At 35.9% G+C, this 26,396-nt stretch overlaps 1 protein-coding gene across 2 annotated transcripts; it reads left to right on the top strand.

The window, feature by feature from the left end:
* The first annotated feature begins 9,757 nt into the window (after positions 1-9,757).
* LOC111044068 (doublesex and mab-3 related transcription factor 3, truncated) lies at positions 9,758-25,972 on the top strand. 2 transcript variants are annotated; one of them, XM_039419903.1, is made up of 3 exons: positions 9,758-10,234; positions 23,956-24,104; positions 25,137-25,972. In XM_039419903.1, exons 1-3 carry the CDS (start codon positions 9,790-9,792, stop codon positions 25,605-25,607), a joined length of 1,065 nt encoding a protein of 354 aa, XP_039275837.1. In that variant the 5' UTR covers positions 9,758-9,789; the 3' UTR covers positions 25,608-25,972. The 2 variants fall into 2 exon arrangements, with proteins under 2 accessions (XP_039275837.1, XP_039275836.1); XM_039419902.1 differs by having other exon boundaries at positions 25,131-25,964.
* The last annotated feature ends 424 nt before the right edge of the window (positions 25,973-26,396 follow it).

Genomic DNA, 26,396 nt, shown 5'->3' with positions numbered 1-26,396 from the left:
TCAAAAAGTACATAACTTTCAAGTCCCATCGACATTCCCCACGATTTATACAATAATTTATCTTCAGTTTTTTTCAGAAATTTAATACTTTTGGACGGCTGCATCTTTCAGAATGATAGATTTTGTAAGAGCCTGCACATCGAATACCTGTTGCTCTCTCATTGAAAATTAACATGCTTTCCCTGGCTATTTTGTGATTCAATTACTCAATGCCAATGAATTTGATAAATCGATCATTGAATAAGGAATTAAAAAAGTGAAAACATTAATTAGAGTATAATATTATTTCTCTCAAAATCCTTGATATCTTGTATGTGTAGCACACTGTATATTACATAGAATCAGTAGAACATCTTGCCGGTTCAACATCTTTAATCCTTTAGGAGTGCACTGTTAATTCAGGAAAAAAATATATATACATATCCACATACTTTAACCAGGTGATAGTTGTGTGTTACGGTCATATACAATATTTTTTTTAAAGCTAATATTAATTTGATAAATGTGAAATCAAGAGCGGTTGCAGAGAATAAAGGTTGTTAGTGCAGGGCATTCCATCAGTGATTTGGAAGGAGAATGTGAATGATCATGATCAATGGATGAAGATGGGAAGCGCACCACTTTCCTTCCTTATGATATTTGATGATTTTGTTGTTATAAACAATCAAATTTCAATTGAATTTTCGATAAAGAGCTTTGGATTCAAAATTATTTCTACTCAGTGACCAAGCTACAATCTAGAAACATAATTTTCATCACATTCATGCATCACTCACACTCACACTCACACTTACACTCACATGTATGGGGTGATAGTAAACACTCACATCATGAATGAATTATAGAAAATGAATAAATTGCAATTTGGAAAAATATCTTTAAATATGCCCAACTATTATCTCTCCGGTTATTGGAAAATAATGTGGAGATAGAAAAGAATTGGAATTCACTACACACTATCCTGTTTTTAGTGTATGAGAGTTTAATTTGTGGAATAGAAATGCCCTCCGAGTTGGTTGAAGAGATTGTCATCCTTTCGTAGTCTTTCAAACAGGCATTCAACCTGTCTCAGAATTATCAAGTTTATTCAAAGGAATATATTGTAGGATACTTAGAGTATGAATTCATATTCATACGTATACTTTTCAATATATGATTCATTTTGATTAAATATACATTATTATTGGATCATGAAGAGTTGTTTCCCTTTCACAAATAGATAAAGAATGAGAGTTTTACAATAAGAAAACAAGTATCAATTGAGAATTCCTCTTACAAATAATAAATTAGAAATATGAGTTTCACAATACGAGAGCAAGAAATCAATTCAATTCTCAATTATTGAGAATTCCCCACGCGGTATGCATGCTTTAATATACAGAGTGAGTCTCTTCAATAAATTGGAAACTGTTTTAGATATAATACTGTTACCTTCAGGATAAGTTATTGGTCAATTACTCTACCTTTTGAGGTACAACAGAATTTCAACCTCTCATAAGGGGGTGACTTAGGGGTTGTAACTCGAATAGTTTAAATGTAAACACCCATTGTGTGGTACATCATTTTCAAGGCCTTTTAAAAACAAGAAAGATGGCATCGATAAAAATGTTCAATGATATTTGTATCCAAAATAATGGCTGATTGAATTTTTAGTTTTTGAAGAAATGAGAGTTGTAACTCGAATATTTTAAATGTTTACACCCATTGTGTGGTCCATCATTTTCAAGGCCTTTCTAAAACAAGAAGGATGACATCAATAAAAATTTTCTATCATACTTTTATCCAAAATGGCGGCTGATTGAAATTTTAGTTTTCAAAGAAATAGTTGATAAAGTTCAATCAGCCGCCATTTTGGATAAAAGTATCATAGAACATTTTTGATGATGTCATCTTTCTTGTTATGAAAGGGCCTTTAAAATGACGTATCACACAATGGGTGTTTACATTCAAAATATTCGAGTTACAACCCCAAGTCACCCCCTTTTGAGGGGTTGGAATTCAGTTGTACGTCAAAAGGTGGAGTATCCGACCAATAATTTATCCTGGAAGTTACAGTATTATATCTGCAACAGTCTCCAACTTATTGAAGGGTTCCCATACATATGACTCACTCTGTATATTCGCCCTTATATTTTGTTGTAGTTTCCAATTGAATAGATTCAACCAAAAAACTATTTCTTGATAAAGTATGCGAGAGCCATAATTTTCCTGAAAAAAGAGATCCTCCTGAGGGATTATGCAAGATGATCTATTGATTCTACATATAATATACAGTACACAGACAAGATAAAGGATTGTGAGAAAAATAATATTATAGTACAATCGATGTTTTCACGTTTTCAATTCCTTATTCAATTTTTGTTTTATCAAATTCATTAGCATCGAGTAATTGAATTACAAAAGAGCCTGGGAAAGCATGTTAATTTTCAATAAGAGAGCAACAGGTATTCGATGTGCAGGCTCTTACAAAATCGATCATTCTAAAAGATCCAGCCGTCCAGAAGTATTAAATTTCTAGAAAAATTGAAGATAAATATTCTATGAATCGTAGGAGATGTCGATGGGACTTGAGAGTTATTTAATTTTCGAGAAAAAGATTTACAAAGTTGCTCAATTTAACATTGAAAATATAGAAAGAATAGATATTTAGAGCACCAATGACGTCACACCGATCATCTGACTATGATCATTAAAAGATCGAGATGCGCGTGGCCAGTACCTTCTATTCTAGGTACCTTGGGGCGTCGTAATGCGTAATAATTTCATATCAAATTAACGGGGAGAATGTCTCCTTTCTATTTGTGTCTGGATCATTTTTATTCGACTTATAGTTATTTTAAAATAATGATTATGTTCGTCAATGTCGAGACATTTCGAGCAGAGAACATGAAATTTTTGACATGCTAGAAACTTTTTTTGTTTCAGAAGATAAGTAGGTGGTAAAAGCGGGAAAGTTTCTAGCTATGAATAGCTGGGATCAACAAAAACAAAATATTTAGAATGCCCGAAACATTCAGCAACTGCAAGCCACATGATTATAAAATAGTGAAAATGACAACCTCGCCTCGAATAATCCAAGCAGTGTTTCATTACAGCCTTCCTAGAAGCAATCAGCTGCGTGCGTTTGAAATAATTCTGTCAAAAATTATTATTATCTTGTAAATTGCCAGCCTTTAGCATACTATTTGGTACACAATGCATACCATGCAGCCGCTCTCCTAACTTTAAAATTCCTTGGAGACCAAAATACGATCTTCCGACTACTTCTGCCAATTGAAAAAATAATTTCATTTATTTCTGAGAAACTTTCTCGCTTTCACCACCTACATATTTTATGAAACAAAAAAGTTTTCAGCATGTCAAAAATTTCATGTTTTCTGCTCGGAATGTCTCGACATTGACGAACATAATCATTAATTAAAAAATAACTATATGTCAGATAAAAATGATCTAGACTCCAATAAAAAGGAGACATTCTCCCCGTTAATTTGATATGAAATTATTACGCATTACGAGAGAATGATTCCGAGAGAAGTGATATTCAAAAGAAAAACAAATCTTCGCAATATTTGCAATTTTATCATAAAAGTTAAATTTCCTTTTAATCCTTCAACCCTGAAGCTTTCTTGGTACTACTAGGATATCGGGGATGATATTCTACATCCAATTCTGACGTTGACATGGAAATTTGAGAAAGTTGAAATCTTACACGATTTGGCAACCCTGTAATTTTTTCGGATGAAGGGCCAAGTCACAACTCTTTTTACACAAACTGTAGTAGGAACGATGAGATAGGCAGGCCGCTACGTGCATTAATCAAAGGGGTGGACCGCGCCGCAGCGTAACAGTGCAACTTATCCCCCTCCCACCGCCACATCTATGATCGTAACCCCCAAACTATATTCATTATTGGATTCAGGAAAAATGGCCTAGAACGTTTATTGGGAACCTTCTCTTCTAAGTCGGCTAACGACTTAAATATACGAGAAATAAAAAAGTCCATAAAAAATACATTTTTAGAGATATATTTTTTTTTACGGAAAAACTTTGCGGTTTTCGTAAGAATGTAGAGGACCATATTGAAAGCTAGTTATATGTAGATAATATTTAGAAATAAGTCAAAGCTGTACTATGGATAGTAACTGCAGGACAGGCGATTTTATAAGCGCGCGTTTTTTACAACTTACCCCCCTCCCCCAATCAGTCGACCACCCTGGGACGTGAAGACATCGAGTTTCATATACAGTAAAAACTCCCTAACAATAATCTGAAGTCACATTGTATGCCTCTCCCATGCATGCACAATGTAAGCCAGCGCCTGGACTAAGTGAGCTGTTCATCTTATTGATTAGGACCTATCATTTTAATTATCTTACACTGAACGTAGAGGAGATATAACACAGATAAAGAGAGATTAACGTGAAAGAAAAAATGTAGAAAGTTTACTAAAAAAGGATTGAATGGAAGAAAATGATTGGGCCAATAGTCAACGCCGTCTTCATCCACTGAGTCTAGATAAGTGACGAACACTCAAGAAGACTCTCGAATGCTCTTGTCGCTTGAATTCTACCCAAATATGATGTGATAAAACTTGAGAAAGTTATCGAATGATTACTATAATAGTGATGAATAATGACAATGATTTTCAAATGTTGAAGAAATTCACTTTATAATATTGGAATAAAATAGAATGAATTTTTTATTTGTTGACGTGGCGGAGTTTGGACAATGTCCACTATAACACTTGATCACAATAAAGAAAAAAAAGAAATGGAGAATAGCTAAGTATAAATCAACGATCTATATACTAACTCTTAGTATATATAGTATAAAATATAGTATATATAAATCGTTGGTCTAAATTGAGTTTAACGTACGGCGTTGAGAGAGGGACTTGTTAGAAAATTCAACCATCTAAAGAAAGTGATTCAGGCTCCATTTGGATAGGGGTGGTATAGTGCTGGTCGATCCCAAGTACATATTTTATTATTTCACTATTATTTATATTTTGCACACAGTCAGCAGAAAAGGTGCCCGCGTTTCGGTTTTGCGTGCCCGTTGTGGAGAGAAAGAAAGAAAGAAAGGATGGAAGAAAAAGAGGAAATGGATGGGACGACGAGTACACGCTGACCACGCAAGTGGGCAGCAACGCCTGTCACATTCGAGGGTTCAGGAGGGGTGGGGGGGGGGGTTGCACGGAAAGGGGATGAAAGGTGTCAAGCTGGGTGAGAAGAGAGGTCCGAGCAATTTATCGCCTTCTGTTTTCCATTTTGCTCCTTCGCTTTAGCCCTTTCGAATATTTTCATCCGCGATATTTCATTTTTCGGATTCAGTGGTGGGATCGCGCGAACGCAGACGTCGTTGCAATGGTGGTGACAGCCGACCCCTCTTTTGTCGATGACCCTTATGTAGCTTAAAACCGTGCGTTTTTTACGTGCAACGTCCTATAAAAAATATATAGCCGTGGCAACCTGTATAAGGTAATGACCAGCCCGGTTGCTGGACCTGCATATAGCAGCAAATCAAAAAACGCTGTGGCCTCATCATGTACATAGATATACCCTTACCTATATTTATACACATTGATCCGGAATGTGTTGAATTTTCCTGCTGTATTATAAAAATATGCACTATACATCCAACATGCGCTATATCTGTTGTTCAATTTTAACGTTTCAACGGTGAAGCTGACAAGGGAAAGCGATTTGTTCTTCACTGGTGTAAATATTACCCAAAGCAAATATGCTGGCGATGTCATTTCAACGACTCTTTCTATTCAAAAACGTCTATATATATCACGTCCACATGAAATAAAAATGTTCATGTCGTGTTAGAGATGACATTTCATCCACCAATTTCATCTGCTGCATAAATAAATAATACAGCTGGATATAAAAAGGGTTTCGCCGATGTCTGCTCCGAGATGATAAAGGACTATAAGTGTTGATAACAAAAGGTTGTCAATGCACCTTTGTTCGGTCCAGCAGCCACCCATGAGTCCATAAAATTTTGTGCGATATATGTGTGGAAATATAATTCGTTGAAAATTAAAATTTTATCAGACGTCAAAAACTCATTGTTAGTTCACACCAATGCCAAGCTTGAATATTTCATTGTACCTTTGCATTATCTCTTATTGCCGCAAACAATTTACAAAGACAGCTCACTTTTTGAATGAAGGCAGGATGTCAAAATCGTGGATATTATTGAAATTACCTGGGTTAATTAGGCGATGAAGAGATCTCAAACTGACGATTGCTTTAAACATGATCACAGAAATTTTATGACTTCAATTATTTATTCATACCCTTTGAATAATCATCAATCGTCCATCCCTGTCCAGTCCATTCCAAACTCAGTTGATTGGAGAGAGAATGGAAATTAGAGCTCTGTTCTGTTTCCCATAATGAGTGACCGGTTATTGGTGAACTCACATATCTGTTCAGTATAATTCGTATTGAATAATGTATTTTTCCAGTTCTTGATGAGCTTTGTTTATGATGATATTTATGTTTATATCGATCTTGAAAATTTGAATGTATAATAGTTTTATCTAGTTTTCACAAATTATAAGTGATGGAAAGTTGATGAAAGTTTCCTACTACCCACATCCGATGTCCCACAATTGAATCGATAATTTCCAATAAAAGTTATAGCTTTCTAAGCCTTTCAATAACTAGTAAACCCCTGGGTTGAAGAACTCGCTAATTTCAGGATATAGACAACTTATTTGAAGCTTAGTCAATAAAGCATGTTGATAGATCACGATAGATGTTGAAAGATCATGTTTAATAGAGATCACTTGCAAGATGGATCCATGGATATTTTTGAAGTTAATGGAATTTGTGAATTATGAATAATAGATACTACTTGCTTAAAGTACATTACTTCATACGTGTACATAGGAATGAATATTACTCAATTTTCAATCTACTAGCAGGTAACCCGTGCTCCGCAAGGGTCTATTTTAAAACTTGACCCAGTGGAATCTTGAAGAGTTTGAAGTGGGCCTAGAATCATCCTCGGTTAATTAAGAATCTATAATGCAAAATGTCAAGTTAATCAGTCCAGTAGTTTAGACGTGATAATGCGTCAAACATTATTTTCCTATCCCGTACGTGTATGAGCCAGTTCTTCAACTTGGTGCTAACCTAATAGAGTGACAGAACTTAAAACTTGTTCAGAAACCTTCCTCAACTTAATGCCAACCTGACAAAATTGGACTGGTTATTAATTTAGTTCCCAATTTCAACCATCTGTTTCGAAGAGAGTCTCTCTAGATTATAGTTCTATATTGACACATATGTATTCATGTCCCATGGATGAAATTTGAACATTAATTCTGGAAAATATAGAAGGGAAATTGGAATTTAGGCTTCGAGGTGCACGAGTTTGATATCTTTAGAATCTACGTGCAAAATTTGGAGATTCAAATCATACAATGCAATCCACAAGTTGACATGTTTTGTTGCACAACAAACAAGCTCAACCCTACTCTCTCTTATTATATAGATGAAGTGATGATGGTGATAATTATAATAATAATAATACAAATGAAAGAAAGAGAACGAAGAAACAACACTAGTAACTAATCACTCTCACATCCACTCACTATGCATGCTTTCCAATTCCTTCTTGAGGTCCATTATACCCCTTCAATAGCTGCAGTATATTACCATACTATACAGCTGTATTATTATCATTGTAGTCTATATATAATATGTCAACTATAACAGCTAATTTCGGGGAACCAAGCTTTGCTCTGGAGTTTGAAAGCATTGAAAATTTGTAACGAAAGATTGAATTTATAGTTTATATTTATTTATTCATTTTCTCAGTCGTACAATTATTTTTACAGTTATATGAGGAGGCACAACAGGCTTATGCCCAAAACTGTCCCTTTTCAACCAGTACCTGATTGAATGATTACAGAAGTTCAACAGCTGATTCATATAGTCTAAGTTTACTAGTTATTCATAATTTAGTCTCAGTCCCACACACATGCACTCGCTCACTCACTGTTCTTCCAAGGATGAATAAATCCTTTTAATGTCCTTCAGCGAGTTTTCCCAGGGTTGAGACCTAGTGCAATCGAATTTTCATATCATAAAGCTACTTTGTTCCAAATTTCGTGAGAATCTTTAGATTCGTTTTCGAGATCCGGTCACATACAGATATAAAAACATATAAACAGAAATTGCTCGTTTAATAGTAAAGGATATATAGTCCAGGCAATGAATGCTCAAAGAAGGGAAAAGTTTGGAAAACAATTTTTCACTCCGCAGTTCTGTTCAGGGAATTAGTATTGGAGAGGTAAACATACCAAAATTCCCCACCCCTACCTATGTTACCCCTACCTACATATGTTAAGAGGGTGGGGAGGGTTCAAAGCTACCATTTTCTGGTTTTTCTTATATAACTCGAAAAACTATGAGTATTACGGACTTGACTATTCCATAGACAATTCAAGCTTACATAGTTTCCTACTATATAAATACAAGAAAATTTTATAATATCTTCTATACTTTTCGAAAATTCCGCTCTTGAAGGTATGAAGTTTTTTAAAAACACGTTCGCCTTCAATATTTGTTCTAATAACTTTGTAAAAATCGATGGAAAATCCTTATAATGACTGATTATGAGCTTACAATTATAGCATCAATTTCTCTTCAATTGATGTATAATTCCAAAACTATGATGAGTTTTGTCGAGAGCGTTGAATTTGACACATCACAGATTCTAAAACGGTAAACAAACGTACACCAGACAGTGAACGCTGTATTTTGCAGACGATCTGCTTGCCACTCGCCTTCGCTCTTCTTCTTTGATCTGTGTCTCTGTCCCCGACAAAACCTGGTGCGAAAGCGAGCTGAGCGGCGAGCGATGGCGGAGTAGCCATACACACTCTCGTGATATGATCAGATCACCATAGCGAGAATAATTGGTTGAAACCATAGGAATTATTATGAAATTTGGAAATTCCATTTTTTTTAGGATGCCGGGGGTGACTCGATTTTTGAAAATATGGAATACACAACTAAGAATTCTTGCTTCAACAACAAGTCGATTTCATATCCCCTCAGTTTTAAATAGTTTAGCGTTCACAATTTGATACTCTAGTGAGATGAGGAAGAGATATGTTCATCTCAATTGACATGAATTAATGAACCTTCTTTATGATTCATTAATTATTGTCAATTTGTTAATATCGGAAAACTCAGCCTGTACTGTAAGTGAAGGGATATTAAATGTGTAATGATGAGATGTACGGTACCAATCATGACCAACTATGCGCTTATGTCTAACCGACTCATTTTTCGCTGATCTGTTTTGGAATTTACGTCGCTTGGTGCAACTCATCAGACAGAAGTGAATTAATTTAATTTGTCAAATTTTATTTTGTTCAATATAATAGATACGCTCTACTCTGCAAACTGATGGGATCAAACATTGAATTCGAAAGTAACTAAGCGGTACTTGATTGCGAGGGTTGAAATGTTGAAAGGAAAAGTAAGTAAATCAATAGAGATGTATTGCCATGTATTGAATAGAATTTGAGCAGCATCACAGTTAGCGAGCGTGCAATGATTGGGCAGGGACAAGGAAGGTGCCAGAAGCTCCTCCTATTCGGGGAAGGGGGTGTATAGGTAAATAAAAACTGTTGCACAAGTGTGTGCAGCAGGGGTGCTCGCGCATGCCGGGAGGGTGGGGCGAGAGATGGAGGGGATGATTGGGGTTGCAGGAACAGGGGGGTAAGCCAGGAGCAAGGCTGGCAGAGCAGCAGTCGCGATGAGCCTTCCGAACGGAGTGGACGTGGGAGGATTGCATCCGGTACTCGGCGCCCTGCCGCCGGCGTTCTTTCTGCGGGCGTCGGAACGCTACCAGCGAACGCCAAAGTGTGCCCGCTGCCGCAACCACGGCGTGGTGAGCGCACTGAAGGGCCACAAGCGCTACTGTCGGTGGCGTGACTGCATGTGCGCCAAGTGCACGCTGATCGCCGAGCGACAGCGGGTGATGGCAGCTCAGGTGGCGCTTCGGAGGCAGCAGGCGCAGGAAGAGTCCGAGGCCCGCGAGTTGGGTCTCGTCTACTCTGCCCCCGCGCCGCCAACCCCCGGGGCGCCGCCTCCGCCTCCGCCCTCTCACCCGCACCTCGCATTGCCACCGCCACCGCAGCCGCAGCCGCAGCCCCATCACCAACACCATCAGCCACTGACCCTGTCCGCCGATAGTCCTGGTAAGTACACAATCATCTATCTATTAAACATCTCACAATACCCAAACATACCTATAAAACTAAGGGTCAGGATTAGGATCATCCGTTCTATAGTGGAAGCCACCAGTCAAAACTTCATTCCTTGCAGTCTCATACTAACTATGCTCATTACATAGATTCTCGTCTATCGGATAAAAATTTGCTCGACCTAACAGTGAACACTCATTGATATAATATACTTACACACTGAAAAATAAACGATAAGCTTTAAGCTAGTAAACCTGAACAAGTCAATAGCCAAGGCCTATCAATCATCTTAGTTATAAGATATTCTCCATAACTTAATACTGGAGCTGCTGTAAGAATACGCGTCCTAGGATTTTGTCTTTATGTTCAAGTGCCTGCCGTTCTGTGCAGTAGTTCTTCTAGCCGAAGGATGTTACATGGACATGAGAGTGTATAATGCTCTATATTGAGTTTATGTAGAGCTCCATTCCAAAGTTATAACTGAGGTTTCATCAGTTTTCCAGTAAACTCTCATGTAGTCTATTCAGCTATAGTCTACACAGTTCGACATGGGTATTAAAAGTTGATCGATAATATAAGTTGATTGAGAGTCTCATGTAAAGTCTTTCTGTAATTGAAAGATCACAGATTAACTTTACATAGCTACCCGTAATATTTATCTCTTTTCTGTATCACTTCAAAATGACATCAATGTCCGAAACATGTTTTGATTAAATAATTCAAAAAGGGTACTGAAATTTTTATTTTTCTTTCTATTTCTACCCGTAATAATTTGAAACTATGGCATTTTTAACTGCCACGGCGAGGCTTGAAGATCTAAACATCTTTTATAAGAAGCCCACGATTATGTTCCACACAGTTGAATTGGATAATCAAAATGTAGTCCGATAATGTGAGATGAGTGACTGAAATCTAGTGAAAGGGTATCGAGACTCGTTCGAACAAAGACACTTAATGCAAAATCCATTAATAAGACTCTCTCGTAGGTGTAAAACAATCGAAACTTTTGCTACTGGGGTGAAGCTTAATGTGGATTGACTGAGCTTCACTCATGTAGCAAGAGTCTAGACTAGCCTATTCTACGAGATTGATTCATTGCAATAGACGTCTTCGTTCGAACGTGTACTCAGAAGATTAAATTTAGTGGTGAGATATTGCATGTACATTACTAAGCTCCAATTAATCTTAACTACTGTATTCTTAGGAATTGAGATAATTTTATTGTTGTGCATTTCCTGGGTAAAGCCCCTGGACCACTTATGTTCAGGAATTGTTACAGTTTGAATAGTCTTTCTTGGTAATTGTTTTGCTAAACTTGACCAAATTTGCAATCAACCTGCAATAACAAAAATTTATCCTAACTGTAAGGTTGAAAAATTTTACATTAAAATCCATGAACGATTCATTTTCCATTACCAAATTGATCGTACAGAATCGATATGGGCCTACTCTTTGAAATTTTATAAAATTTAACATTTAATGCCATTCATTTATAATTATTAATTTTTGATTGAAGGCTATATTTCTGGACTAGAAATTTGTTTCGAATTGATAAAATGAAGCAAGATAATCTAGGTACTTTTTGGACTTCTATCAAAATCCGGAAAGGGAAAAATTATTATATTTTGGGCTATGCCTGTTGGCCATTTTCTGATCATGAATATGATTTGAACATTATGAAATGTTAAGTATTGATTCAAGTTGATACAACTCTACACTTTCTCTTTAATGATGTCTATTAAATAGGGAGTCGAATTATTTATTCAACGGCATCAAACATTCTCATTCATATATTGTAAGAGAACCGATAAAAATAGCTTCACAATACTTCAAAAATAATCCAATGTCAAACACCTTATAGGAACATATCACCACTTCTAACTGAATCGAAACTCTTATTTTTTCTTTATTAGAAAATTAGATTATTTTTGTTAGATTATAATATAGTTTCCAAATGAATGATCGCTAGGCTCATGAGATACTATTCATGCATAAGATGCATAAGTTATGTTCACAAGACCGTTCATATTATGCACATTAATGTAGCAGTGGTCTGCGTTTGCCCTCCCTCTTCAGATTTGAAGTCCTGAATAAATATTTCCTAATGGAATGTCGCCGCGAGAATATGCGTTGATCAAACTATTTCGGAATCCACAGGTGACGAGGTGGAATGGGGCTGTTTTGTTTGTTGAGAGGTCAGACTGGGTGAAAAAACCTGAAACCAAGAGGACTGAACACCAGAAATCGGTAAATGTGACAATCGTGGACGAAAGCAAATAGAAAGCTTTAAAAGCAACTGACTTAGGATGGCTTGTCATGGTCTGCACACAGCAAATAGAACAATGTATATACTGTATACTTACTTTGTTGGTTCTAACATCATAGTATTATTTTCAAATTGAATAAATCTCTAAAAGCATTTTTCAACCTTGTTGCACGAGGAGAAAATCTTTTTGAGTAGTTTAATAGTTGATACTGTCCTAATAATGAACACAATCAACTAAAACCTTAGGTATAAATGAGTATGAAGATCTAATTTTGCTTAATTCAAATTATTACTGTTGTGTATCTGATAGCTTTGGATTCAGATGTTTACATCATTTAGAACTATGTTGAATGATAATTAATATTGAACTGGGAATCTGTCAAGCTGTGATCAGAGGTAAATCTTTCTTGATAGAATGGAGTAGAGTGGACAATAATTAAGAATAAATTATAATACCAGCCATATTCTATTTCAGAAACCGATCAGAAGGAATATCGCTCCTCAATCATTCTATTAAGATTGAAATATCTGAATTGACTTTGAGTTGAAATGAATATTGTATTGAAATGTTTATTTATCACAAGGGACTAGCCCTATGCAAAGAGTTGCGCACTAATATCACAAATTAATAATATTAATAATACATATTATTTATAAATTACAACAATATATAAAGTAGCTTACAATAAGGGTTGGTTTTACTTTACATCTTCGTTGATAATGTACAACGTATAATATAAATAATATACAACATATAACCAGGAATTGGGAGTTGATTAAAAAACATTGTGACTTCTAAATCCAAGTTCTGAATTCATTTATGCACTTTTTCAATCTCATAACTCAATGGAATATCTATTGTTTCGTATTAAATTGAAGTTATATGAGTTGAAATCTCATCCTTCTACTTCAAGTAATAGCCTACTTAAAAGGAGTAGTAGCTTCAAGTGATTTCCAAGGTGTGAATCTACTGATATGGTTCTAATGAATCTATTGAGTAGGAATGCGGACAGCAATAATTAATTTCAATCTGAATAACAGCTATAATTTTGTTGCAAAACTGATAGCGTATGATGCAAGTACTTCTAAGTAGATTGGAATCACAGTAGCTTACTTCAAAGTCATAATTTTTAGGCTATTTAGGCACGTTCAATACAATCTACTGTTTGAAGGCTATATTTCTGGACTAGAAATTTGTTTCGAATTGATAAAGTGAAGCAACATAACCTAGGTACTTTTTGGACTCTTATCAAAACCCGGAAAGGGAAAAATTATTATATTTTTGGCTATGCCTTTTGGCCCTTTTCTGATCATGAATATGATTTTAACATTATGGAATGTTAAGACAATCCTATGGTATATGTGGAAAACCAACCTATTGAGAGAGTAAAAGAATATAAATACCTAGGAACAACCATCAATGCATACAATGACAGTACCCAAGAAATACGAATCAGAGTAGAACAGGCCAGAAGTACATTTACAAGAATGAAGAAGCTTTTCTGTTGCCGAGATCTAAACCTTGATTCGAAGATAAGAATGATGAGGTGCTATGTGTTATCTGTTTTGTACTACGGCATGGAAGCCTGGACGCTGAAGGAGATTGATGTGAGGAGATTGGAGGCATTTGAGATATGGATGTATCGAAGAATACTAGGGATTTCATGGGTGGAGAGAGTGACCAATGTGGAAGTGATGAGACGCATACGCAAGGAAAAAGAAGTAATTATGACAATTAAGAGAAGAAAACTGCTATACATGGGACATGTTATGAGAGGAGAAAAATATCAATTACTTCAAGTTATTATGCAGGGGAAAGTCCAAGGGAAGATATCCGTAGGAACGAGACGAAACTCATGGCTGAAGAACCTTCGGGATTGGTTTGGATGCAGCAATAATGACCTATTTCGATCTGCGGTCTCAAAAGTAAAAATCGTCTTGATGATTGCCAACCTTCGAAAAGGAGACGGCACCTAAAGAAGAAGAATACAATCAAATTATCTTCAATATTGTTCATTCAATATGAGAAATATTTCTGATTGCCATAAATTCCATATGCTGCCTATGTATTAATAAATTACAAATTGAATTAAAAACAGAGATTTTTAAATTATTTATTGTTAAATTTCAATATTGATTTTTGTGAAATACAATATTTCTCTGAAATAGTTTGCTCTTTGCAGAACGAATAATTTGATTCCAAAAATTACTCAGGTCAATGTTGGGTAATCTGATTTCTGCTTGTCATCGATTTGCATAATAAAGACAATCGTAGCTCCAATGTAGAACATGTTGAAGTGTATCCAGTATTATACATCCAGATATCTGGTCTTAGCATTTCAACATTCTGCGTCTCTCATTTCATCATCCTGTTTTCTGTGTGAATTGAGAATCCTGAGGATTCTCATGGTACTTCCTTTTCCTGAGATTAATGATGCCTGAAATCTATAGGCCTTTAGAAACATTGATAATGTTGTATTTGAGCATTTTTCCACATTTCCAAACAAACTCTAGTATACAATCGGACATCATTGTTTTACAGTCTATGTGCCGGTTGCACAAAAACCGGTTAAATTTTAATCGTGATTAATTCCACGGGAACCAATCAGAGAAGCCGTATTTTCATAAACGCCTTCTCTAATAGGTTCTCGTGAAATTAATCAGGATTAAAATTTAACCGGCTCTTGAGCAACTAGGCCTTTTTCTTGAGGATTTTCTTCTTCTTCCACCAATTCAAACACATTCACATCTATTGCACTATCTCAATTCAATGTTGGATTTTTTATTCATACCAAGAAAAAGTTGCCTATACTATGTACTGTGAACTATTTGATATGTAGGGTAAACCAGCCCACGTTGGGACAATCCAAGTTGTGGGAAATTAGTGAGTGTTAGGTTGGCAACAACTGCTATGTTTTATCAGCTGTTTATAGCCTTGATTACAGACATGATAATATTTCAGATGTAGCACCAGTCGTTATTGAGAAAAAGTTAAAAACATGTTTTTGTAACCTCAAAGTTTTTTTGAGAAGAGGAATTTCAATTTTTACTTTAAACATTCACCATTTAAGGTATGTCATAACGCTAATATGCATTCTCTATTATTTTATGGATATTTTGACATATAGAACATTATTAATTGTACTTTTATTTCTAATCAAGTTATTCTGTCTAGAACAAAGCCATGACCATCTGCCCACCTTGGGACAGTCCACATTGGGACACTGCAATCATTATATATGCTCATATTATAACGATGAGCATTGCTTCTGAATCTTATCTCACTCAATGTAGGCTGAATATCAATGAAATAAATTATAAATAAATATCATATATGATTATAGCCTGTAATGTAGCTTCAGAGGTAGCCATTTCAAACACACTTTGTGCAAATGACTTTTGGTCATAGTTTTTACTAAAAATATAAAAAAAACGTATTTATACTATCAATAATTGTAATAAAATGTTATAAATTAACAAAAATGATGAATTGCTCACTTTTAATTCAATATCCCAACCTGGGCAAGGGATGTCCCATCGTGGGCCGGTCTTATGCCCAGGTTGGGGCACCCCCCAAAAAATTGTTTTTGCAATAACAAAATCAATATTGATGATTAATGCAGTTGCGTTCCTCAAGGATGAAAGTGTAAGCAAATACAATAGATATAAAATCAAAAAATGTAGATTTTTTCTATTTTTGTCCGAGATATAGCTGTTTGAATTATGGTGTCCCAACGTGGGCTGGTTTACCCTACTATATTTCAGTTCATTTCCCTTGATTTTACAGCAAAGTTAGAATGCATTTCTCTTCATTAAAATTCAAATTGGATAAAAACGACTTGATATTGCTAAAACCACTAATATATTGGAATAATTTGAGATACTAGTTTTCCTTGGTAAACTTGAGATACAACCTTCATTGGTCAATAGCTGATGGTCAATCGTGAGGCTTCATCCATAATTCATATTCTGCTGCTCAATGCATTTGAGCTACCAGTATGCTCTTGTCTTAAAAAATATCTGCTTTCATAGTAAAACCACTTAAAATAATAATAAATACTTGCTTTTGTACTAGATATTTTCGTAAGCGCTTTAAAATTGCTAAAACTACATCAACTCACAAGGCAGGGGACAAATCAAATTCAGTTAATTATAGACATCTATTTCAATATCACTTGATTATGTTGTTTGTTGTCAATGTTCTTCCTATTCTTCTATTTCTGTTAATTTTGTTTAATAGCAACTCAACTCTTTTGTTCTTGTACATGACATGATATTCTATAATTACTTTTTTATTGAATTCACCACTTGCGCTCATAAGTGTTACTTTTGCCAGTAGAGCCAACATTTTACTATTGCTTTTGCTTAATATTATCACAAAATCTTGTTAATTATATTGTACTGTATACTTCTAAAATTTTGTACTTTTTTTAACTCTATTACTGTTATTATCTTGTGATTGTAGAAATGTCTGTAAAATTATTTGCCAAATAAATTTAAATTTCAATTAATAATGGTGTAATAACCGAAACTAGTATCTCAAATTTTCAAATAAATATCAATGGATTTCACAATATTTTTTTTTGAATGAATGAATTCTATTTTGCCAAAAACAAAATAACGATGTGATCTACCTTCACAATAAAACAGAAAATTAATTCCTTGATTTTTTTATGATATTGATTATAGATTATCATCAGTATATTATTGAAGATTTATCATAAGTCTATATTAATATCAAAACAAATTAATACTTCATGTGTTCGAATAAGAATAAGTGAGTATTTTTATCTGGCAATGTGCTCTTTTGAAATCATTATCTTCTATGTAGATTCATTCTCAAATAACTATTCATCCAATAATTGAACGAGCTATTGATGTTGGCCATCTGATAGTTGATTAGGCTATTTCTTTATAAGTATCAATGCAACACATGCCTTAGTTTCACCTTTTTTATTAATTTCTGGGTGTTGAATCAAGTCTGAAGGAGTTCCCGGTGAAACCCAGTGCAACTCTTTTCAACAAAACTCATTTTTCAATAAGTGGTTTTCCCAGCGCTGAAATTGAACTTCTGCTCGGACAAGGCGGGCCAATTATCCGGAGAAATCGCTGCCGTAACTTCAGTTAGAGTAATACAAAATCATCACTTAGCTTGCTTTTCAGCTCTTCTATTTGAGTTTGTGAAAAACAACATTTCCACTTGAAAGAGCTCGAGGAATAACCGTATAATACACAGTAAACATAAATGAATATTTGAGTATGATAGGAAGGGAGGATTAGGATGATGAATGGGAGGAAGAGAGTGAGAGAAATGTGCATGGACGGTAGGAAATGAGGGAGTTTGCGAATGTAGAAGAGAGATGATGTTAGTAAGGGGGTGGTGGTTGAAAGAAGAGGAGGGAGGGATGCTGAGCGAGCCAACTCTCCAACGGACCATTGAGTGGCCACAGAACTGAACAGTAGCTTGGCTCAAGCCCGAACCCCGAACCCCACCGTTCAAGTTGAGACGAGTAGCCAGATATTGTACAACAAAACATAATAATACACTGACCGATGCCTAATTGCTCTCAATACTCTCATTCTCTTTTCAGAGCACGTTCTCTCCGAACCACGCTAAAGCTTTTAATAAACGTTCAAGTAAAAAGTAGTGTATAATCGTGCAACGCTAACTTTGGAGTGGAATCTCCCTCAGCTCTCAGCTCTCAGCCCTCTGTCAGTCAGGGCAAACTCGCAATTCTGCTCGGAGCGATTTACTTTTCAAACGATGGAATAAAACAGTGGCGCCAGTCGTTGCCCTTGCTATGAAACCAAGGGAAACTAACAGAGGAATGTTAGTGTCCAGTTAGGGAGCGAGAAGGATTCTGTTATTGTGTATTGTTTAAGATATTATGATGCGAAATTTGTATATTGTCGTCTATTTCACGCATTAATTACCAACTCTAGGGATTTCATTTTCGAAGACTACTCTTAATCCACGGATTCTGTATGCTAAAGTGGTGTGAGGTGTGAAAAATGATAACAGAACGTTATCATCAACTCGGAACGTTAGTAGTTCCAGGCTCAAGCTCTCTGAATTTTAATGGAACAAAACTATTGGATTTTGGTTTGACTTCCTGGGAGTCAAAATCAGAAGCAGCCTCGAATGAAGTGAAGTCACCAAATGATCATAATATTCAAAACAAGCATTGAAGTGTATTTTTTTCTATAAAATTACAAAAGAATGTACATTCGATACAGGACATGTATAATGTTTTCGGAAAATTAAAAAATGAACCCAAATTTGATTCCATGAACAAATTCGATGAGCAATTCCATCATAGACATATAAAAATCCTTTCATGAAGTATAGAAAGCTGACCGGTGTTTGCTTGGGATTGTGACAATTGAAAAGAGAAACGAGATGTTGAAGGTTGACGAATGTTGAATACCAGGAACCAGGGAGTTCATCATCTGCAGTAGTCCTTTCCGCAGCACACAAGATACCGCTTTACAGGGGGATGAAAACTTACAACCCTTGTACACACACACATCCATTTTTGGAAGCACGATTTTTGTCGTCCTCATGAATTAGTTCATTCTATCATATCAAACAGATAATGTTTGTCAAGTTTCGTTTAATCAATATATCAAATGTCCAAAAATCGATGATACACATCCCACAACTCCATATTTGATGCAGCTATTACTTTTTTACGATTGAGGCCCTTGTACAGCTGAATGCTATCAATACAATGCACTGTGTGTACCTGACTTTACTCTTTTCCAAATGAGATAAAATGCATTGTATTAATAGCATTCAGCTGTTCAAGGGTGCAATTATTGTAAATAAATAATAGTATATTATTCCATATCATAAATATGGAATTGTAGAGGTTATTGAGATTAAGAGTTTTGTAAGAAAACTCATCACACGCTCACGAATAAGAATGATGAAGGATAGTGATAAATGATATTCTATTGTGGCCGCATATATGGATACTGTGAAGATGTTATTAAATGAAGCGAACGTCTTTTGCCTCTCGTTGCCAGAGGGGAAGTAAAAGACCGATCCCAAATATGCGACCGCATATTCTCGACCATTAACAGTCTGCGACAATATCTTGGTTATATTGTGGAATCTCTCCGTCTACTCTCTTCTTCCAGCTCTCTCCGACTGCCTCTCTCTGCCTCTCTGCAAGTGTGAATTGGTGAGGGTGTCGGTGTTTCAGTTGGTGTTGGATTCCTTTCTGACTTATTGCAAAAATTCCAACGCAGGAGTATCTTGGGAGAGTTTTCACGTTGCAGAGGACCGTATTACTGTAGCATGCCGTAGCCAAGTGTGTCTCTTGGCGTCCCTTCGAGCAAAGGGGAGTTTCACCTTCTCCCTGAAAGTGAAGAGGATTCTCGTTGTGTCGAGTGGTATGAGCAAAGAAGTTACGGCAGAGTAGAGAATAGGAAAGAGTCTTTTATTACTTCCTGAGACTTCCTAAGCGCTTTCTTTTACAATAAGACTTGCTAAAATTCCCTCACGAGAACATTGTCACTTCTTGACTTTATGCTAGCTGATACATCCACAATCTACAGTTTTTCATTACAGAGTATACTAAAAGGATCACTTGAGCTTCTATGAATTTGTTAGTCTGTGTTGTATGAAGCAAACAATTGTGCATTTGATTAATGAAAATCACTGATCAAAAAGGTGGAACTGTGGATAGGCTTTATTCTTTTGTTTTGATATGCATTCTTTATTATAAAGAATGATAATGTGAACATCAATTTGGTGGAAAACTCCATAACGTTTATATCGATTCTGGTTTCATACTCACCCACTGATTTGATAAAGAATCATACTGTGAACATCAATTTGGTGGAGAACTCATAACATTTTTATCAATTCTGGTTTCATACTCTCCCACTGATATGCAACTATCACATTGTCGAACAAAGGCACTATCAACAATAAAATACAGTACTTTTTGAATATGATTGATCAATGGGGGCTGTTCAACGCTTTTTTTCTATACGTTCGACATGGAATTGGTCATGATTAGGAATGATTAGCGAGTAGCATGGGATTTCTATTATCTATTCTCGAGGTACTGAAATTTCTTGAGTCAGCTCATTGCGAGGTAGATGGCTTCTGATACTTGCATGCTTGATGGAAGCAGACGTTCTGTGATTGAAAACAACATTGAAGGTACCACAAAGCACATAAACGCAGGGCATGTGGTGTCAACAAATGGAGTACCCACTTTAGCAACTTGCGAAGGCTGTGATCACTTATGATGTATTGCAAGTCATTAGCGAGAGGGTGCCTAATTTACCATTTGCATTGATAATTATCCAGGGTGAGATTGATTAGCGAGTCCGCTGACAACCCCTAATACCACAATACGTTCATGTCGCCTTAAACTCACACACACTTGCAACTCAACAAGGAAGAGAAGAAAACTAAGAGAGCAATAATTTAAGAGAGCTCGAGGGTGAAGAGAACGCAGTGGTGAATGCGTCATCACAGCCAAGTACGCAATCAGACGCGAAAGAGGTGCTTCAGAGGGGAATAATATCGGCGTAGCAATTACAGAAAGTAGTGGTGAGGGCTCCGTACCCCGAAAGGGATGGTGGATAATTCGTGTTTTGTTTCCACTGTTGATATGGATACTATGCTCAATCACTTGAAAGACGAATTCTGAAGTATGTGAGCTGCTGATATTTTGAATTCACTGTAACTCCAAACTCACTAACTAACTCATTGTCAATATGAATTTACATGATATGCCTAATCGATGTGATTATTGATTATTGGTGTAGTTCTAGCGATGCACATAACTACATGGAAATAGAACAGCTTGTGATCTGTCGTACTTCTAGGGAATCAACACAGGCTCAACTGAGTAACAAACAAAGATTGCTTTGAAATAGAAATGGTTTCAGTATTCATTCATTTATACTTCTAGACTTCCATAATTTCTTAAAAAATTGAGCATTGAAGATTGCTGAATTGAAATTTCGGGTTGATCTAAATATTTTAATCTATCATTGGCTGCAGCATCAACATTTGTATTCATTATTTTGGGTATTATATGAACAGATGGGTACGCCCAATACTGGAGAGAATATGAAGGGTATTAATAGAAATGAATGTTGTTAATATTTGCACATCAAATGTTGAAAAATCCCTTCAAATTCAAATGATCAATAGTTCCCATTAGAAAAATGAGTCAAGATATTCAAAAAAGAACATGATTATGTAAATCATAAGATTTTAAAATATTTATTTGTGCAACTAGTGCGCAAAGTGACAGTTTGCTGCACCGAAAGAAACGTTTACGCACGAGCCGTAGGCGAGGGCAGAATGGTTTCTTGAGTGCAGCAGAGGAACTTTGCGCACGTATTTCACATTACATTTTTCCTACAGTTACCATTGAATATGAAAAGTGGTTGATTATGGGTAAAATGAGCTGAAATCCATCAAATGTTTGTCTGTATAATTTTGTTATTAATAACAAATTTAATTTATTTCAAATTTGATAATCCAATTGAAAATTATTAATCGATAATTTATTCAAATTAAAAATTAAAATAATACCATTAAATTGAAAATTTGAATAACTTTGAGTAAATCTTAATTTCGAAATAATTTTTCAACCAATCAATTTATGAATGAAAACCATATTTTTTGAAATAATGAATAATTAATAATATTCAAAATGTATAATTTAATGAGTTCTCATTGTTATTTATTTGAAAATCAAAAAAATATAGATAGAACAAATTCGCATTCAAAATACACGCCAACAATGTCAACAGCTGATTGGGATGACTGCAAGATAATACGCAAAGTATTAAGAGTACGCAATGTAATACTTTGCGTACTAGTGCGGAAAAGTGATTCTTTGCGTTCTGTAATCAGTGCAGGAATGGTCACTTTTCAAGGTAACTGTTGGAAAAATAATATAATATTTTTTTTTAAAATCTACCAAGATAGAACTCGCTCAATCCTTATCAAATGTTTGCTCCTTACCAGAGCATCAGTAAAATAATTGCTCATTTTTCAAAACTAGATATTCTTTGAATTTCTATAATTTACGATCTATGCATTATAGATAGGCGTTCTAGATAATCAATGCTGTGACATATTTTCGATACTCTGACAGTCAGTCCAAAATTGCTATTTTTTTGTCATTCCGATAAAATTTCCTATTCTGTTCACTTTATATTTTTTGCACCTTTTGTAGAAATGAATAGACTGTATATTGAAGGAGAATGTATGATGGAAAAAGATGAAGCTAATCCTGGAGGATTGTGAGGAGGAAGATTGCAACTGAAGATTAGTTAGATTGATATCTTTGTGAATGGGAGAGCATCTTATTACATTCATTCACGTCTTCCAGCTTCCAGAGCTGCTGACTATCTCACCCAGCCAGTTTCATGTTTCCACTCCTATTCATCAGAAACGTCTTACAAGAACCCATTGTTGAAATAGTCAAAATATTGGAAACTACATCAAATATCTGTAATAAAAAATCGTTTGAGATTCTTCCTTCGTGTATGAAAAGAAGATAAGCACTTGAAAAAACTTGGAGGAAGTAAGAGGTGACAAATAATCTGGTATATCTGGAAGTACTTAAAAAATGAAATGAGGGTCGGGTTCTCAGAGGATCGAATTGTAGCACCTTCAATGGAGAGGGAGTATATCTCTCGTTTGTAACGGGAGAGCCGCATTTTAGAGCAACTGAATATAAAACTGAATTGAATGTTATTTTCAGTATAGCTCAAGTTGAATCGAACCTTTTGTGTTCATATTCCGGTACCAAAGTGGCATAGCTCATTTACCTAATGGCCATAAGCCCATTTAATGCACTGCAGCCATCCATTCATCAAAAAATACACACGGCTCAATATTCTTTCTCCCTGCTTTGAAGAAAACATGGCCGACCATGTTCATAATCCTTCGGAGTATAAAGGTGGAGACAGCGAGCACAGGACAGAGATGCATGGAAAAGGCTTGTGGAGGAGGCCAAGGCTCTTAGAGCCGTAGAGTCAATGAGCAGTAGTTTGAGTAAATAGCAGCAGCACAAGTTCGAATGGAGGTCCATGGATTTCACTTGAAAAAATTGATTTTGAAGAGATTATTTCGCTTTTTAAAATTGGAAATTGAGTGATAGTAGGCTACATCTAGAGCATATGCATTGTGAATTTCAAATTTTGTAGTCTGATATTTCTAACACTTTTGTTCACACTTCTATCAGATTTGGATATGTTTAGAGATGTGTAGTGGGGCTATACCTATACTGTAGCAAACATTAACAATAAGCTCTGTAACTAAAGCTAGTTTGAATGGTAGATGATCTATGACGATTCATCAGGTGGTGAAATGGTGAATTGGTAAATTAATGATGGGTGAATCGTAACTCACAAATCTGCGTTCATGAGGTAAATGTTTTTTGTCGCGTTTGCGTTGTTGCAGGCAGCAAGAGGGCACGCCTGAGTGAAGATGACGACACATCGAACGACGAAGCGGACAGAAGCGGCAGTCGATCGCGGAGTGTGTCACCTCCGCGGTTACCGCACAGCATGCCTCTTCCACCACCTGCACATTCCTCCTCACCACCAGAGGTTAGTTACAGTGCATATTCACATTGTTTCAACATAATTCTTGTACAATAACTCGACATTAACGTCTTAATAATAATAATGATACGTCTTAAAGTACTGTATTATGAATTAAGCTACACACTCATAGGCCTACGAGTATCTTAATTTTTTCTTTTTCCTGACCAAACTTCTTATATTCTTAGCATACATCCTTCTTCAATATTCAGTGAGATCGGTTAATATTCATTCATTCATTCTCCAACGGTATACACAAATGTCGTGAAGAATAATTATAATAATAATAAACATGCACTAATGAGAGTATCAATATAATTATTATCATCAACTAGAAAACTATTAAAAAAGCTACAGCAGAGTAAATCGACCACAGTTAACATGAGTAAATTGGAAAGAGAACACAATAATGACCAATACAACTAGAAGGAACATCAGTCATACAACATACAGTCATGTATCACAGATACAAATGCAAAACACTTGTCTTAACGCCACGATCCGTAGTATACAATACAATAAGAAAACAGAAATTTCCAATCCAAGATCGATTTCTTGTCTTTGCTGTTCATTGTTTGGTTTCCTACCAAATCCTCATCAACGATTCCTTCCTTTACGAACTCTCTTCTCTCTCAAGCTATAATAATTTTAGCTTAGGGTTAACTATAATAATAATTATATTCTTCATTTATGCATTTGCATGACTGAGTATGTTTTACAGTCGTCATCATAACAATAAAATCAACACTAGCGATATACAATAAAAGTGACATAAATATTATGTTGAATTATTAAATTTATTCCTGAACAGAGCATTCATAAGTTCAACGTCTTGTTTCAAAAAGTTCTACATCACTGTAGAAACACTTTTCAATAATCTCTTATCATCATCGTACATTTCATTACTCACGCACAAGCCTGGACTTCATGTGTCTGTTTCAGTCTGTTTCAGGTCCAAAATTTCCTTGACATCAAGATTGTATTCTCCTAATATTTGTATCGAAAAATGCACCTTATTTTGATCACTTGCAGTTACAGGATGAGAGCAGTGACTTGGACTCTGCCCCCGAAAACCTCTCGCTGCCAAAACGGTGCTCACCTCCCCCAACGCCCACACACCCCTCGCAGCAGCAGCCGCCCCTTCACACGCCGCCCCCACACCCGCATCCGCATCCTCACGCGGCGTTTGCAGCCGCAGCCGCCGCCGCAGCTGCAGCCGCAGCCAACTCACCTTTCTTCCCGGCGGCGCAACGCTCTCCCGTCGACGTGCTGCTGCGGGCGTTTCCGGGCCGCCGACGCTGCGACGTCGAGGCTCTCCTGCACCGCTGCAAGGGTGATGTGCTCACCGCTATCGAAATGATGGTCAGTACCACTACCCTACCAAAACAACATAGTAGTACTCATTTTAATTACTGTAAGCATGCTGATGTGATTTTAAATTCAATTAAATTGGATAATAAACAGACTTATTGTGCAACCCGGTTGCAACTGACAATAGAGCATTCTTAATCTAGAAGGTTAGAGGTTTTCCGGGTATTCAGCTTATCTCATCGGTTCTCGTGGCATTCCATTGCATTCAATCACCCTTAATATTTAACAGACTCTTGTGCAACCGGGCCATTACTTTTCAAATACAATTATCAATTCCATTTCCAAATACTTGGCTAGTGTTCACGTATGAAGCAAGGTTTGGACGAAATACTCTATCCTGAAATTGAAACTCAAATCTACATGAAACTATTTCTAGGTAATATTGTGTTTGCAGTTGGAGAATTCATAGGGTTGTTCAAAGTCATTAGAGTTCATGTATTTTAATTTCATAGGGATTGACCAAACTTACTCTGATAATTTTATGGATGTTCACAAGAAGTTAGCTATATGAAGATGAATGTGACCAATGCTCGTCCTGTATTTCTTACGGTTCCTTAAATACGTTCATTAATGCTTTCAGGAGTCAGCATTTGAATAGTATTAAGTGAGCTCGTGAGCTCAACAGCAACGATATTAATCTCTGCAAACGATGATTTTAAAGTAAGGTTGTTTTGTGTAAGGGATGCGAGTGTAAGGGAAGGGTCTTAAGAAATGTTTTTAAGCATCAGAAACACCGATGATGCTTTTTGTATTCGGCTGCAGATAATTGCTACTCCAATCAAATTCAATTCATTTTTTAAAATTTACCAGTTTTACTTGAAAGGAAGCTGATTACATATGTTTTATCAAATTATTCCTTTGATTATGATGCCAACATAAATCCCATTCAGGCCCGGTTGCAAAAAAGTCTTTTAAATTTTAATCATG

The sequence above is a fragment of the Nilaparvata lugens genome, chromosome 2 (genome assembly GCF_014356525.2).
Source record: "Nilaparvata lugens isolate BPH chromosome 2, ASM1435652v1, whole genome shotgun sequence".
Classification (NCBI taxonomy): domain Eukaryota; kingdom Metazoa; phylum Arthropoda; class Insecta; order Hemiptera; family Delphacidae; genus Nilaparvata; species Nilaparvata lugens.
This window is presented reverse-complemented; position numbering and strand designations above follow the sequence as displayed.

Excerpts from the sequence above, each read along its gene's own strand:
- LOC111044068 (XM_039419902.1), top strand. The coding sequence starts at position 9,790 with ATGAGCCTTCCGAACGGAGTGGACGTGGGAGGATTGCATCCGGTACTC. Across the intron at positions 10,235-23,955 it reads CCTGTCCGCCGATAGTCCTG|GCAGCAAGAGGGCACGCCTG; the intron begins GTAAGTACACAA and ends GCGTTGTTGCAG. Across the intron at positions 24,105-25,130 it reads ATTCCTCCTCACCACCAGAG|TTACAGGATGAGAGCAGTGA; the intron begins GTTAGTTACAGT and ends GATCACTTGCAG.